We start from the raw sequence: 16,147 nt of genomic DNA on the forward strand, positions 1-16,147 counted from the left end.
GTCCATCACCAAGTCCTGGAGCTTACTCAAACTCATGTCCACTGAGTCAGTGATGCCATCCAGCCATCTCATCCTCTGTCGTCCCCTTCTCCTCCTGCCCACGATCCCTCCCAGCATCAGGGTCTTTTCCAATGAGTCAGCTCTTCGCAACAGGTGGCCAAAGTATTGGAGTTTCAGCTTCAGCATCAGTCCTTCCAATGAACACCCAGGACTGATCTCCTTTAAGATGGACTGGTTGGATCTCCTTGCAGTCCAAGGAACTCTCAAGAGCCTTCTCCAACACCACAGTTCAAAAGCATCAATTCTTCAGTGCTCAGCTTTCTTCACAGTCCAACTCTCACATCCATACATGACTACTGGAAAAACCATAGCCTTGACTAGAAGGACCTTTGTTGGCAAAGTAATGTCTCTGCTTTTTAATATGCTGTCTAGGTTGGTTATAACTTTCCTTCCAAGGAGCAAGCGTCTTTTAATTTCATGGCTGCAATCACCATCTGCAGTGATTTTGGAGCCCAGAAAAATAAAGTCAGCCACTGTTTCCCCATCTATTTGCCATGAGGTGATGGGACCAGATGCCATGATCTTAGCTTTCTGAATGTTGAGATTTAAGCCAACTTTTTCACTCTCTTCTTTCAAGTGGTTCTTTAGTTCCTCTTTACTTTCTGCCATAAGGATGATGAACTTAAGTTAGTTGTGGCCTGTGAACTCTTAGCTGTGGCATGTGGGATCTAGATCCCCGACCAGGGCTCGAACCCACGCCCCCTGCATTGGGAGCACAGTCTCAGCCACTGAACCACCAGGAAGTCCCAAGGAGGCACATTCTGATGGGTGTGAACTGATCCCGCATTGTGGTTTTGATTTGCGTTTTCTGATTAACAGTGTTGAACATCTATGTGCCAGTGTGTCTTCTTTGGCCAAGTGTCTATTCAGCTCTTCTGCACACATTTTTAAAAAAACCTGGTTGGTTGTATTTTTGATATTGAGTTGTATGAACTTTCTATATAGCTTAGGTATTAACCCCTTATTGATCATATCGTTTGCAAATAGTTTCTCCCACTCCTTTGGGTTGTCTTTTTTGGCAGTGGTTTTCTTTGCTGTGTGGAAGCTTTTAAGTTTAATTAGGTCCCCATAAAACTCCTATTTCTAAGTCTGTCAAGGACTTGCAAGACAGACTTCCAATGTTGTGTTGAATAATAATATCTTCCTGATGTTAGAGGAAAGCTTACAGTTCTTTAACCCTGAGTGTGATGTTAGCTCTGGGCTTGTCACCTATGGCCTTTTTTATGCTGAGGGATGTTCCCTCTATAACCAGTTTCTGGAGTTTTTATCAGGGAGTGGATGTTGAGTTTTGTCAGCTGATTTCTCTACACCTCTTGGGATGATCATAGTTTTTATTCTTCAGTTTGTTAATGTGCTGCTTAATACTGATCTGCAGACATTGAAAAATGCTTGCATCCTTGAGATAAATCCCATTTGATCATGGTGTATTATTCTTTCAGTTTACTATTGGACTTGGTTTGGTAGTATTTTATTTAGGATTTTGCATCTATGTTAATCAGTGATACTGGCCTATAATTTTTGTGCTATCTGGTTTTGGTATCAGGGTGATATTGGACTCATAAGTTCAAAAGTGTTCCTTCTGCAATTTTTGGGGAAAAGTTTGGCGAAGGACAGATATTAACTGTTCTTTAAATGTTTGGGCAAATTGACCTGTGAACCCATTTAGACTTGGACTTTTATTGTTAACTGGTCTCCTCACATTTTTTCTTTTTTTCCTGGTTCAGTCTTGGAAGTTTACACATTGGGAGTTATCAATTTCTTCTAGGTTGTTCATTTTATTAGTCTATAGCTATATGGTATAGTATATGGCTATATAGTTTGTAGTATTCTTTTCTCTCTTGCTTATCTACAGTGTCAGTTAACTTGTTCTGTTTGTGGTTTTATTGATTTGGGCTTTTTTCCCCTTAATGAGTCTGGTTAAAGGTTTAGGAACCTTGTGTATCTTTTCCAAGAACTAGTTTTGTTTCATTGGTCTTTTCTGGTTTTTTGGTCTAATCTTTCTGTTAACCTAAGGTTTTGTTGTTTTTCTAGTTCTCGTAGGTGTAGTTAGGTTGGGATTGTTTTGTTCCTGAAGCTTGTATTGCTATAAACTTCCCCCAGCTGTTCCTGCTGTGTCCTATAGGTTTTGCGATCATTGTTTGTTGTTTTCATTTGTGAGTGGACAGAACTCTGGGCCCAGCTGGTCCCAGGACAGGTGCCGGCCTGCTGGCCAGTCTGTAGGGCTGTGGGTACCCAGGGCTGGCGTCTGCCTGCTGCTGGGTGAGGCTGGTCCTGAGGCTGAAGCAGGCTTGCTGCGCACGGGGGCTGGGCCTCTGACGGGTGGGGACGGGTCTCGGCCCCTCTGGCTGCAGGGCCCCGGGGGTCCCGGGTGAACGCCTGTGCTCTGGTGCACGCGGCCAGGCGCTGGGCCCTCGGGCGGGCAGGGCGCTGTCCAGAGGCGGCTGTGGGCTCCGTGTGTGTGCTGGCTTGGGGGGTGGGAGGGCGTGTGGCCAGTGGCATCTGTCCTGGTGCCCACAGGCTGGTGGGGGGGGGGCTGGGCTCTGAGGCCAGTGAGCTGGAGGGGGATCCGAATGGCACTGCCGGCGCCAGGGTCCAAACCACCACCGCGGTGTTCGTGCCCAGGGTGAGCGCTGACTGCCACTGCCCGCCTCTGCAGGATCAGCAGGTAGGCCTGAGCCCGGCGCCTTGCCGGTGACTGCTGCACGGACACCCGGCCTGCGGGGCCGCCTCTGCTCCTGCGGGCGGATCTGATGGCCCTGCGGTGTGCGGGCTGCCCACCGGGGCAGAGGACCTGGCGACGCTGCGGCTGTGCCTCCTACACACGCTGACGTTCTTACCTGCAGTTGTAGATGTTTTCTGGAAGGTCCTGGGCTTTTTCAGGGATGGTAGCAGTGCACAGTTTTCGTTTTTGGCGTGCACGTGACGGCTGATCTCCCTGAGGACGTTCATTATCACTAAACGTGTCGGTGCCGAGGTCGCTTGGTGGTGGGCGCACCTCCTTTAAATGTGATGTACCTGCCCATGCCTGTATCTCACACAAAAAGTAAACAGGAGAAACTTCACAAGTGAAGAAAGAATTAAGAGAAACATTTTAAATGTGTTAAGAAATATTAGTTTTATTTAACCAGTTTTCACAGCTGAATATTTATTCTATAAAAACTTTACAGATTGTACAGTTTATATATAGTTCAAACTACAGAACGAAAAAAGTAGGTCCCACAGATGCAAAAATACTGCACCAACCAATCCAAGTAAAGGCAGATTTACACTCTGTAAGCTCTCCGCGAGGCCGGGAGGTGGTCGGTTCTAAGTAGAAACTTCAAAACTGTACAAAAATAAGGTTTTGATTTTATTTCACTCTTCATACATTCAATATGATTGCAAGCTCAGAAGCCTACCGGCGGATAGGCTTCTGGAATCGTCCGCCCCTGGCAGGAATGCGGACGTCTATTTACACAGGGCACTCTCGGACAGCATCCTGTACTTGGTATATTGTGTAGACGTGAAAGCAGAGACCAAGAACATGAAACGTCGATATAATAAGGTAGTTCTCTTAAAAAGGAGTTTCTGCATTTAATAGTGTGCCAAAAGAATTTTAACTTATTAAATAAAATATATTCTAAGTGAACCTAAAAATTACACTTTATAAACATAAAAATACTTTTTATTTTTGGTGTAATACATCAATCATATCTGCAAATAGAAAACCAAAACTGTATATAAAGTAGTTCTCACCCAGCAACAAGAAGCACTTATGTAGTTATTTTTCAAAAGGGTCAGAAAAACTAATTATAAACCTGCTAAGATTAACTTATAACTTAAGATACCATACTGAAGCTAGTCAGTGATTCACTAATACTGCAAAACAAGCTTTCCCCTAGAGAGAGTGGTTTCTTCCTGTTAACTGGGTAAGAATCAGACATTTAAAAAAGCGGGAACAATCAACTGATAGCATGAATCCTAGGCGTACTTTACTTTGGGGGTATTTCCATCAGTGGGTGTTTAACCAGAAATACTTATCCTAAAAGATAAGTCTTTCATTTGATTTAGAATTTTCTATCTCTGAGGCTTTGGACCTCTTAGAGATAAGGGCACATCTCAGATCTTTCCATATTTCTATTTGGGGCTGGGATGGTGAGGCTGGCTAACACCTCTTTCTTTTCTTCTAGAAGGAAAAAACAAGGAAAAACAAACATTATTTCAGACTTTTCTGACACCCAAACCAAGAAAACACACTTTTTTATACAGTACTAGCCAAAGATAACAAAAATTAGAGCCTCAAAGAGCAGCCCAGAGCTCACCTTTATACTTTTACACTTGTGTGTGTATTAAGTATAAAATAATGACGTTTGGACACAGGAGTTTTGTAGTTATTTATTTTAAAGTTACAGTACTTAAAAACTCCTTGGCAATAAATAGCTTGGCTGTCTCAAGTCCTGCTTCCCAGCGGGAGCTCCGGGAGAGCCTGGCCCGGGCCGTGAGGTCTGGCGTGGCGCGGCCCCGATGGGGTCGGGCGGCCCAGCCGTCAGAACTCGTCGATCTTCCTCTGCAGGTACTTGAGCATGGAGTCCATGCCCTGCGCCGAGCCCCAGATCTTCTTCAGCACCTCGCACTCGCGCTCGTTGGCCTGCTCCAGCTCCAGCCTCATGTTGCAGCGCACAAGGGCCTTGGATTCCTCCAGCACCTGCGCCAGACAACAAGCAGGGGGTGAGCGGGGACTGTGGCCGCCAGCGCTGGTGCCTCACGGCCCCTGCGCTTCTGGAAGCAGATGCCAGACCCGAGGAGCCACCCGGCAAGAGGAGGACCAAACGCCTCCTCCTACACGTGCCAGGCCTGACGAGCGTGTACCACGCACTTCACTCGCTGTGGACGGGGGGCAAACTCGACTTCAAAGGGCTGTTGAGCTATTTCTCGACAGCCATGCTCTGCCCAGCCTCGGGCCTGCGCTAGCTCTGCAGGAACCCCACCAGTGACGCCCGCTCCTGGGAGGCTCGCTGAGGAAGCCTTCCGAGGGGACCTCAAACCGCAACTTGCTCCCTGTAATGAGTTGTTCAGATGTCTGGGACAGCTTATATGGGAGCTGTGCCAGTCAACAGGAAATAACGGTTCACCCTGCCGTTTGCTGAATGTACTTCTGTCAGCAAGTATCCAGCACTTACTAAACGCAAACCTGCATTCACTGCGGGGAGAAAACGCGTGGAGAGATGCAAGGCTTTGGAAACGGTGAGGAATTTAGAAACAGTGCTTTTTGTACACCTCCACAGGACGTTTCTCAGTGACTAGTCTGTCTAACTGCGCTCCCTTGGCTCCCGCTGGGTGCAAAGGCCCAGCCTCGGCCTGGCTCTGCGTGACCCTGCAGAGAAAGGGCGGGAGAGGAGCTGGACGTACGACGGGGTTGCAGGAGGCGAGCTCCTTGATGCGGACCATGACTTCCTGGGTGAAGGTCCCAGGCCAGAACACCTGGGACACCAGCCCTTTGCCGCACGCCTCCTGCGCCGTTAGCTTCCGTCCGCTGAGCAGCATCTCGTTCGCCTGAAAGGAAGAAGAGCAGAGGCCATGTGAGCTGCGGGGAGACCCAGCCCGGAAACTCTCCGCTCCGAGGTCAGACGGTGCCCGAGGGTGAGGCAAGCACCATGGGGACTGGCCCACCTGCCGGGGAGTCTTACGGAATCTAAGAGGCTCACGTAGAGCAGAATCACGCGGACGAACCAAGAAATCTAAGGTCCATCTGCTCTAGATCAAGCTGCAGCGACACACGGCTCCGGGGGCGGGGAGCCGATCGCGTCGGCAGGGTGCGCCCACCACGCAAGCGAGCGGCGGATGCAGCGGGGCCGCCAGCTGGACGGCTGGGCGGGGCCTCGGGTGGCACCGGGCAGAGAGGCCCTCTGTGGGTGCGGGCCTACCTGTAGCCCTGAGAGGGTGATGGGGGCAGGTGTGACCGCCCCTCCCAAGGACATGTCTCTCCTCGCAGCTCTGGGCGTGGCGGGTCCCACGGGCCTCAGAAACACGCCCACTGCCCGGGAAGCCCGGGGCCCTGCAGTCCTCTCTGCCCAACCGAGCTGCCCCCGGCCAAGGGCAGCAACCAGTGTCCCCAGGACGGCCCTGAGGCCCGCAGGGGGGCAGCCAGGTGGGGGGAAGATGGATCGTCCTTTTTCTGCCACTTTTATCACCTAATTTTAACGTCTGGCGGTGCTTCCTGCCTGAGGCAGGCATCCCGTGGAGTCTTCCTTGGTGTCTTTCCCAGGCGAGGGGAGGCGAGTTCTGCACCCCGAGGGGCTGCCCTGTACCTGGATGCCCAGCTGCTGGAGGCCATCAGGACAGACGCCCGGACCCCCAGGGACTGTCAAAGGGCAACCCCGGAGGCCGTGCTCAGCAGTGAGACACAAAGCCGCCAGCCGCTACAGTCCATGCTGGGCGCGGGTGCCCCGAATCTTCCTGGGGGGGGGTGCAGGACGGTTTGAGGGGCTGCCTCCAAGCTCAGCTTCTTCCCCCCCCCCCCCACCTCTGCCGCAGGGTCTGCCTCTGTAGGCCCCCGCCCCTGACTCCACCTCCTGCCCTGGTCCCAGGAGCGAGGACCACCAGATGTCACCTCAGGATACATCTCCGACTCCTGGTGCGGGCGGATCACGCAGCAGAACAACCCTGCTCCGTCAGGCGTTCCCTCAGAAGTGCAGCTACTAGGCTATCAGGTCAAGACCCTTTCCACTGCGAACTCTGGTTGGTTTGGGTTACAGACAGGTATTCACTCCTTGGGGGGATCCGCGTTAATTATGCAGACACGGAGGCGCCTCGTGGAAGGAGGGCCTCTGGGGAATGATGCCAAAACATGAAAACTTCCCATGGGTTCATGAATGAGGAATATGACTTCACGACATAAGGACAAGAGCTGAATGACGTGTGCATTTGATGTGAACTGCCCAGAGCGACGCCTTGTATACAGTTAGCCGGGGACGGTTCCCAGGACATGTTGAGAAGAGGTACTCACAGATGCTCCTCCCATAATCTTGGGGAACATGACGGTGGAACAGCCGTCTGGACTCTGCCCGAAGGTGGTATAGGGCGTCTGGAACCACGCCTTTTCGTTGGCCCAGACCACATCACATAGAGGCAGGATGGATGCTCCTAGCCCGATGGCCGGGCCATTCACGGCCACGATAATGGGCTTCTTGAACTGGATGAAGGTGTTCACGAAGTTTCTAAAACAGAAAACAAATGGGCGATTACTCAAAACACTGCACGTTTGAGCAACAGAAAGAAATCCACTTCGATGGAATTCAGTACATCAAGATGTTAAGGCCATGCGCCTGACCGTAACTGGCTGTTCCGATGGCCTCCTGGCTGCAAAAGGCCCTGGCGTGTACCCCTGTGCCGTGGGGCGGGGGAGGCGGCTATCCCTACAGACCCCAGTGAATTCCCTCCCTTGGGCTCCAGATGACCAGTCCAGCAACTCTCTTGGATGAAACTGGACCCGGGGCCACAGCGACGGCCTGGGGTGGGGCAGGAGCCTCAGCGTCTGGGTCTGGACGTGGTCTGTGCCTTCAGACAGCTCGCTGATAAACTGGAAACACGAGTTTCCCTGAGTTTATGTGGAACTGCACGGAGTGACTCAGATGCAGAGACGAGACGCTCAGAGGCTGGTGTAAGACCCAAGATCCAACAGAGCATCCCCGAGCCCGCCACTTGCGACAACCGTCACGCAGGTCTCCCAGGGGGCCGGGGTTCCCCCACACAGGGGGCGTGGGGTCTCACAGCCCAGACAACGCCGCTGGGGTGTTTTAGGATCAGGCTGGAAAGCTGGGCTGCTCTTCAGTTTAGGGCCAGCTGGTGCAGCCTCCTCCCCACACTGGAATCTAACTACGTTCAGAGGCTGTCTTGTCAAGACTGAACACAAGAGAAGGACATACACACCCAAAATGAATACAAGATAATTCCTTCAAGGCCGTCTGAGCTTGAGATCAGAAGGGCAGAATTCCAGATTCTAAACCCTACAGCCCCCAGCTGCAGTACCAAAGGTTAATAGTCTGGGTGCTGCTCCCTACAATTCAGCAATTTAAGCTGTTCAGGTGGGCTCTGAAAGTCACGACTTCGCATGCAGTCTCCCCTCTTCCACAGACACAGACATGAGGGGCCACAGATTTCTGGGAGGGCAGGATGAGACGGGTGTGTGTGTATATATAGAGGGGAGAGGGGCCTCAGAGTTCAGCAGTGGCACGCCTCACTCGGGGGACTGTTCTCCAAGGCCTCTGCAGTCAGTCCTCAGCCTGGGTTTCAAGGACACAAAAAGAGCCAGATAACCTCTAAAATAGGTCCTTGAAATAATCCCAGACCATCTCCATGAAGTTATTCAGTTCTGCCACCTTCTGAGGATTCCAGATCAATGACCCATGACAGAAACACATCATCTATGCTCAGTTACAGACGACTGTCGACAAAGTAACTGCCAAACTGTCTCCCTGACTTAAAGCAGATGTTTTCCCTGAGTGGCCCCGAATTCAGCTGCTCCTGTGAACGGGGGCAAAGTGGAGACGGTTCCAATGCTGACAACTGGAAACCACAGACAGGGAGGGTAGCTTCACAAGAAAGAGGGGATCAAATCAGTATAACAATAAAGAGATTCTACAGAGTAACGGTAGAATCTTGGACTGCAAGGAGATCCAACCAGTCCACCCTAAAGGAAATCAGTCCTGAATATCCACTGGAAGGACTGATGCTGAAGCTAAAGCTCCAATACTTTGGCTACCTGATGCGAAGAACTGACTCATTTGAAAAGACCCTGATGCTGGGAAAGATTGAAGGCAGGAGGAGGGGCGAGACAGGATGAGATTGTTGGATGGCATCACCAACTTGATGGACATGAGTTTGAGCAAACTCTGGGAGCTGGTGGTGGACAGGGGAGCCTAGCATGCTCCAGTCCATGGGGTCACAAAGAGTGGGACACGACTGAGCGACCGAAGTGACTGACAGAGAAAAGGTAAAGGGAATGGATTACTCCGTGTAGCACTAATCCTTCTCATGTTGTATGTTTGGAGAAATGTCTGGAGCTGAATTTCTCCCCCTAAGATGACTTTTATTTTTGCTTGGAATGATGACCTGCTCTAAACCCGGGGCTCCTCCTGGGAGCAGCAGGAATCAGCCAGCTCGCTCTGGAGTGGACACCATCGTCCCGTCTCAGAGGACTCGACCGAGCCACGGGGAGGACTCTGCGATGCCAGAGCGAGCACGGTCCACAGAGAAATCCCTTTATGTGAGAAACAAAACCTGCCAGACAGAAGTTCACACAACGGCTTTTCTGTTTAGTAGAAACACGAGGGTTCAGTCCCACGGCTGCCGGAGGCAGGAGGCGCCTCTGGGCCCTGGACGCTCAGGACCGTCTGTCTGCTGCTTTGGGGGGCGAAAAGCAAGTGTATTTTAAACCTTAAAATCAAAATGCATGAGCATTCAGATGTGCCCCATACTACACAATGAATTTAAACTTCAGTTTCCTCTGAATTGAGTGAGAGGCTATGCTGGGAACAGTGGGAAGGAAACATTATATTTGCCACAACGTTAGCTTAAAAAGTCAAAGTGAAGTCGCTCAGTCGTGTCCAACTCTTTGCGTCCCCATGGACTGTAGCCTACACCAGGCTCCTCAGTCCATGGGATATTCCAGGGATGAATGCTGTGTGGATTGCCATTCCCTTCTCCAGAGAATCTTCCCGACCCAGAGACTGAGCCTGGGTCTCCTGCATTGCAGCTACAGGGAAGATCTTTAAAGCTCAAAAAGACCATTCAACAAAATCGAGATTCTATCCACTCTTTTGGAGAATATTTACCATCCCGCAGACCTCACCAAAAAGGTAGAAGACCACCTACGAACGATCAGTCTCAGAAACGCTTTGGGGAAACAGGAACTGAGCTGTCTACGGCCGGTTTGCCGCCCTCTCTCAGCCGAGCTCCCCTGCACCAGCGGGTCTGGGCCGGGCCGGAACGCAGCAAGGTCAGGGTGCAGCGTGCGTTTCCTCACGGGCTCTGCTCCTTCAAGCCTCGGCTCCTCCTGGTCCCACGGACTCCAAGAGCCTAATGCTATAAACCGATCCCTAATAACTTTATCACTCAAGTGCTGAGTATTTTTATCACAGTTCATCGGCAAATTGGTTACTGCCAATAATCCCAGCCAGAGTTAGCCCCACAGACATATGAGAAGCTCACAGTCTGTGCCTGACTCATGGCGGTGATGTTCTCTGTCCAAAGATTTGAGGAATTTGAGACAGGACACCACAGAAACAAAAAATATACACAGGAATAGCTTTGCGTGTATAAGCCAACTTTACACACACAACAGGAATTTCAGTGCAAATGAGCCAAGGTAAAGGTTAAGTAGATCTGGTGTGACTGTTTTTTGGATCCTGCATTAACAGAACTTCACAATGACAAAACACATCATTTAGGAAAGAACTGAGTGGATTTTCCTAAAGCAAGATTTGGCATTTCCCTAGAAGACCAACCCAGCTTTTGTGGGGCGTGCTGGAGTCTCAGAAATGGAGTGGGCTGCCGAAGAAAACAAGCATTTAAAGCACCTGGAGTTCAGCATGCGAGATGGCTGCTGATTCTTCTTCCGCAGGTCTGTCTCATCCCAACAATATAAGCCTAAGCCACAGTCAAGGGCAACCCCGCCTGGGGTGGGGTGGGTGGCCAGAACTGAGGTGGACAAACCAGCTCCCAAATCACACCATCAGGTGGAAATTCAGTGTGATCTTACAGAAAACATGCAAAGTCACGACCTGAGGCATAAGTGTTTGTATTTTAAAAAGAACATTCAGTCGCTCCGTCGTGTCTGACTCTTTGTGACCCCATGGACTGCAGCACACCTGGCCTTCCTGTCCATCACCAACTCCTGGAGTTTACTCAAACTCATGTCCGTTGAGTTGGACCCTTCTTGTGTGACGTCATAGAACTAGCGTGTCATAAAGCTTAGTTGATTTATTCTGGAGTTGAGCAAATGGTAAGTGACCACATGGAGAGGGCATCCGTGCTCCAGGGCTGCAGGCCGTGAGCACGCAGGGTGGACAGCCCAGCCATGTGGCACCCTGGGCGCTCGCCCTGGACCCCACCCCCCACAACACGCGCGGGGGTCGAGCCAGCATTGACAGCGGTTACCTGCTTGAGGCAAAGGGCCCACAGAATAGAAGATGTATTAACTCTTGCTAGCAGTGGGTTTCAGGGGAGGAGACCCATCTTGGGATCCGGCTCACGCCAGTGATCTTGGCGGACTGGGCTGCGTACCTGACGGCCTCAGCCATCTTCCGGGGAGGAGACCCCTCACTCGTCTCAACACTCATCTCGGGGCAGGAGACCCTCCCCAGCAGGGTCCGGCGGTGCAGGGAGGAGACCCTCCCATGGACCGTGGTGCGTACCTGATGGCCTCGGCCATCCTGGCGCTCTCCCTCTTGCGGTCGTCCGTCAGGCGCCGGATGAAGTAAATGAAGTCCAGGCCGCAGCAGAAGACGCTGCCCACGGCGCTGAGCAGCACCAGCTTGCTGTCGTCGGCCGCGGCTGTGCTCAGCGCGCTCTGCAGCTCCTTCATCACCTGAAAGGCACCCAAGAGCGTCTCCTCACTGCGCCCTCCCGCCCGACTCCCCGGAAGCGGGTTCATGGCCTGACCCTGCAGCCCGCGTCTACTGAGTGACTCAGTTTCCTTCTTTTCTGAAGCCAGGGGTGGGGAACGGTGGGGACAGTGTCATCACAGAGCCCGTGAGGAATGGAGTGTAACCAGGGAGACGTGTGGCTCTGAGTCGCTACGCGCTGCTGTCCCCGTGGCTCCCGGCGGGCGAGTTCTGTTCCCTCCTCTTGGCATTTCTAGAGCTTGGACAGCAGGTGGCACAGGCAGCCAGCTCAGAGAAGCTGCTGGTTTGGTGCCGCTTTGCTTTTGACGTTGGGCTCCCACTCTTGGGACGGAAGCCTCAAGTTTGGTGCACAAGGGCAGTGAGAGCAGGCACAGCACGCAGGCGTTTTCAGTGGGCACAAACCATTTAAAAAGGTTTAATAGCAACGCTCTAACGAGGTGCCCCCTGACCACTGGGCAGACACTCTAGCTTTCTGTGGTTCAGTCTTCTCACCTGGAAAAAGCCTGACCTACCGCCCACAAGTGGGAAACGAACAACTGCTCGAGCTTACGTTGTTAAGCATGAAACAGCTCGGGTGCCCCGATGTTAAATACATCACAGAACTAAGCTTCTGAGCCTCTGGGAGCACCCGTTTCCCTCACCCCGCGGAAGCTACTTAATGACCAGCAATAACCGTGTAGGAATCACTGCAGCTAAAGCTCCGCTCCTGGTGGAGCTGGAGGCTGATGGGAAGGAAGGTGGGGTGAGCTTTTGGAGGGCTGGACCCCGGGGGGCCTTAATCTCGCCTGAACCGAGAGCTCTGGGAGGGCGTGAGCACACACCTCACACGTGATTTCAGGGAGGCCCATCTCCCCGACCTGGGCAGACGAGGGGCTCTCGACCAGGAGGTGGGGGCTCAGGGCACCCTGCACTTCCCTGCTCACAGCCAGACCTGGCCCGGGGCGGGCAGGTGAGAAGGGCCCAGGGGAGCAGGGGCTCGGCTGTGGGCCCGGAGACGGCGCTCACCTCCGGGTTCAGCGAGTTGTTCTCAGACGACTTGGTGGACAGCAGGATGTGGGTGAAGCCGTCCTGCTTCCGGACCACGATGTCCCGGTACCTGTAGGCACTCTCCGTCTGCCGCACGCTGAAGCGCAGCCGCTTGTCAAAGGGCTGGTCTCGCCTGTCCTCGATGAACTTCCTCTTCCCGGCCGTCACGCCCGTGACTGACGTCTGCAGGGTGGTCGTCCCGTTGGCCGTCAGCGCGTCCATGAACGGGGAGGTGCCTGCGGGGGCCCAGGAGCACAGCGGTGAGCACCCACCACCAGCCTGCCCTGGAGTGGCGAGAAACGCCCGTGACAGACCCAGGGCTGATAATCCAGCGTGGGAGAGGAGAGCCTCTGCAGAGTCTGCTTTCAAAGGCATCTGCTGTCCTCACCTGTCTGACAGGAGTTTGCCCTCACCCTCCCCTCCTAACAAAGAAAGATGGGAAGGAACAAGCTGGAGGGAAGCTGCAGGACTTGAGACTTTCGAAGAACGAAACTCAACGAGAACAGCTCTTGTGAAGAGGACACATCCCGGGCACGAGAAGTTGAAAGAAAAAAGGAAACGGACTCAAAGAAGTATTACTAGAGCCACGGCTGCCTGGCACTGAGCCGAGACTGCTTCCGGGTGAGGGTCCACTCAGACAGACGCGTGAAGCAGCCCCCCAGGGCTCCTCCACGGGGGTCTGAACCTCTGTCCACAGTCCCGGCTCTGCTACGTTTTCAAAGAGCCTCCTAGATGGCTGGAGACAGCGTCCCCTCCCGTCACCCAGCAGGTCCGTCCCGCTGAGACTCCTCGCTCCCAATGCAGGGGGCCCGGGTTCGATCCCTGGTCAGGGAACAAGATCCCACCTACTGCAACCAAGACCCAGCGCAGCCAGAGGAGTAATTTTTGAAAAAAGAGTTCAAATGTTAAGGCAAATAGTTATCCTCCTATTGGTGTGACTTGTCTAAATATCATCTAACCTGGTAATAAATGTTCAGGGCCTTTGGGTGGAGGAAGGAAGGGAAAGAAACCTAAGAAAACTGGATGAGGCGTTACTAATTCAATGAGTGAGAAGTTCTCTGAGAAGAACATGATGAATTATGAGTCAAGTATTTCCTGTAACGGGAAAGAAGACTGACTGGCCGTTCAGAAGTCAGATCATCTCCCCACTAAAACAGGCGCACTTTCGTTCAGTCTGCGGAACTGGAGATCTCTGACGTTAAAAACAGATTCACTCTGGGGACGGTCTGGGAGCGCTCACACACGTAAGGTGCGAGAATGAAACCGCGTGGCAGGAGGCCTCCCCGTCAGTCCACGTCCCCCACCACCCCAGTCGCCGGGTCTGGATTCTCCTCAGAGGCAGGCTCTGCACACGGCAGCAACACCACACAAACGCCGCCCTCTCCCTGCCGGTAACAGACGCGACAGTGACGGAGGGGACCCGGCGTCCTGCCGCGCTCGCCTGCAGCAGCGAGGACCTCAGGCGCTGGCGCCCGTCAGCGCGGTCTCCCTGCGCTTCTCTCAGGCTGCTCAGCGGGGCCCTGACCGGACGGCCTGTAATGCTGCTCACCAGCGACCCTCTGATGCGGCCAAGGGAGCCGCAGCGCACGCCGGGCCTGCTGTTCCTTCCAACGTGCCGGCGAACCGGCAGGGTCAGCGGCTGACGGACTCGGAACCTGAGTCCTTCTTACGGGAGAGCGTTCGAGCAGCGGTCCCCAGCGCGGGGGCACGGCGGGGTCTTCCTGAGGCAGCCCTCAGGCGCCCTTCCTGTCTCTGTGAACCCAGCCTATCCTGCGCGCGTCACAGTGAGCGCTGGGGGCGAGGGGACGGAAGGGAGCTGAGTGGACGGCGGGGCCGGCGCCCGTGGCTCGCCGAGCAGCGGTGCGGGCGGCAGCAGGCCGTCAGGGCCTGGGCGGTTACCTGGCGCGGGGCCGGCCCTCCCGCCCCTGCCCTGCTCCTCACGTCTCCGAGTGTCCCCCGGAGACCCCTGTCCACAGAGGCGGGGTTCCCAGGCTACGGGTCCACCAGCCTGGACGGCTGTGTCCCGTAGCCTGGCGGCAAGCTCTGCACCTCTGAGGCAGCAGGTCCCGCGGAGCTCTCCGTGGTTCTGCACGTTCAGACGTGGACTCCTGCTGGCTCGTGTGACCAGCCCTGCTCAACTGGCCTTCATCTCCCTGTTGACACTCTGCTGGCTCTCTGGGGACACCACAGGCCCTGCGATCTCGCCAGGGGCTCGAGCCCCACGCCCAGCCCAGGGACCCTCTGCTGCCCGCCCCTGGGGCCTCCTGACTGTGCCCTATTTGGGTGGAGAAGTGCTCATGGCCGGACTGACCTTGGGCACACAGGCTACCTCCCTCCTGACGTCTGTGCCCGGCCCGCGCTCCCCTGAGGCCTCTGGACTCGCTCTTCCCTCTGCCTGGAATGTTCTGGGCCTGGAGCTCTGAACAGCTGCTTTCTTCTGCTCATCTCAACGGAGCTGCAATACCGCCCCTTCTTGGACCCACGTCCACGGCCCCTCCTGGCACCACCCACGTGCCGGCCCATTCTGGTTTTCTGTCCTCACCCCAGCCCTGTCTGTCTCATCTGACTTCTACTGACAGACCGTGGCTGGACGCTGCCAAGCTCCTGAGGGCAGAGTCCCCTCTATCGAGCTCAGAACACGTGGTCACTGCTGACCGATCAAACGAGGGGAGGGAACCTGACACCCCTCAGCCCAGCCCCCTCCGCGCCGAGAAGGCCAGAGGGCCACCCAGCCTCAGACAAGCGGGGACCAGGAAGCCACACTGCAGAGCAGAAGCCACGGCTCAGGACTCAGCGAAGAGGCAAACGCCGAGATCCAGGGCAAAGCTGCTTCCACCGCAGAAGCCACGGGACACGTGGTCCGACTCAGGCCCGAGCTCTCACTGATGGAAACAGGGGAGCAAAGCTGTCTGCGAGGGGCCGGGTCCGAGACCACCAGCTGCTCTCCTAGGGGGCACTGGCCTGAAATCCAGCCAGGAAAAACCATGTTTCAGTGTCGCCCTGAAGAAAAGTTTTATTTTAAAACATCCTAAGAGCAAAAGAGATACCCTCAAGCAGGTACTGCTGACCTGTTAAAATTCACTGCCTCAAAAAGCATATTTCTAAAATGAAATGTGCTTCCAACCATGAGAGAGTCAGTCTGGATTTCCTCACTGGCCCACGAGACCCAGAAAACAGAACAAAACCCATCACACAACCGGTTCAGACAGCGGACGGCGGGCAGCAAGGACCGTGTTTGCCAGAGCAAAGGAGGCGGACACAGCGAGCCCGCCGACTCACCAGCCATCGGCCTGGAGGCTGCGTCCACGCTACAGGCAAAGGCTAACCCGGGCACGCAGACTGGAGGCGAGGTGGCCCGGGAGGCTGGAAGAGGAGGAGGACCCGGGCGTCTCGGACAGCCGTGGCCACCCCCCTCTGCAGTCTGAAGCCAAAGAGCCAGCAACAGAGCCGACAGCATC

At 54.1% G+C, this 16,147-nt stretch overlaps 1 protein-coding gene across 2 annotated transcripts in view; it reads right to left on the reverse strand.

Annotated features, from left to right (window-relative positions):
- Positions 1-3,149: 3,149 nt before the first annotated feature.
- Positions 3,150-16,147, reverse strand: part of CDYL (chromodomain Y like) — a 95,100-nt gene continuing 82,102 nt past the window's right edge. For both annotated transcript variants that reach the window (XM_065912856.1, XM_065912858.1), the window contains 5 exons: positions 12,669-12,925; positions 11,454-11,626; positions 7,046-7,256; positions 5,449-5,592; positions 3,150-4,744 (listed from right to left, as the gene is read on the reverse strand). In XM_065912856.1, coding sequence (XP_065768928.1) covers positions 4,586-4,744; positions 5,449-5,592; positions 7,046-7,256; positions 11,454-11,626; positions 12,669-12,925 — 944 coding nt within the window. In that variant the 3' untranslated portion in view covers positions 3,150-4,585. The remainder of the gene's footprint in view (positions 4,745-5,448; positions 5,593-7,045; positions 7,257-11,453; positions 11,627-12,668; positions 12,926-16,147) is intronic.

Source organism: Muntiacus reevesi, chromosome 20 (genome assembly GCF_963930625.1).
Source record: "Muntiacus reevesi chromosome 20, mMunRee1.1, whole genome shotgun sequence".
In the NCBI taxonomy this organism is placed as follows: Eukaryota; Metazoa; Chordata; class Mammalia; order Artiodactyla; family Cervidae; genus Muntiacus; species Muntiacus reevesi.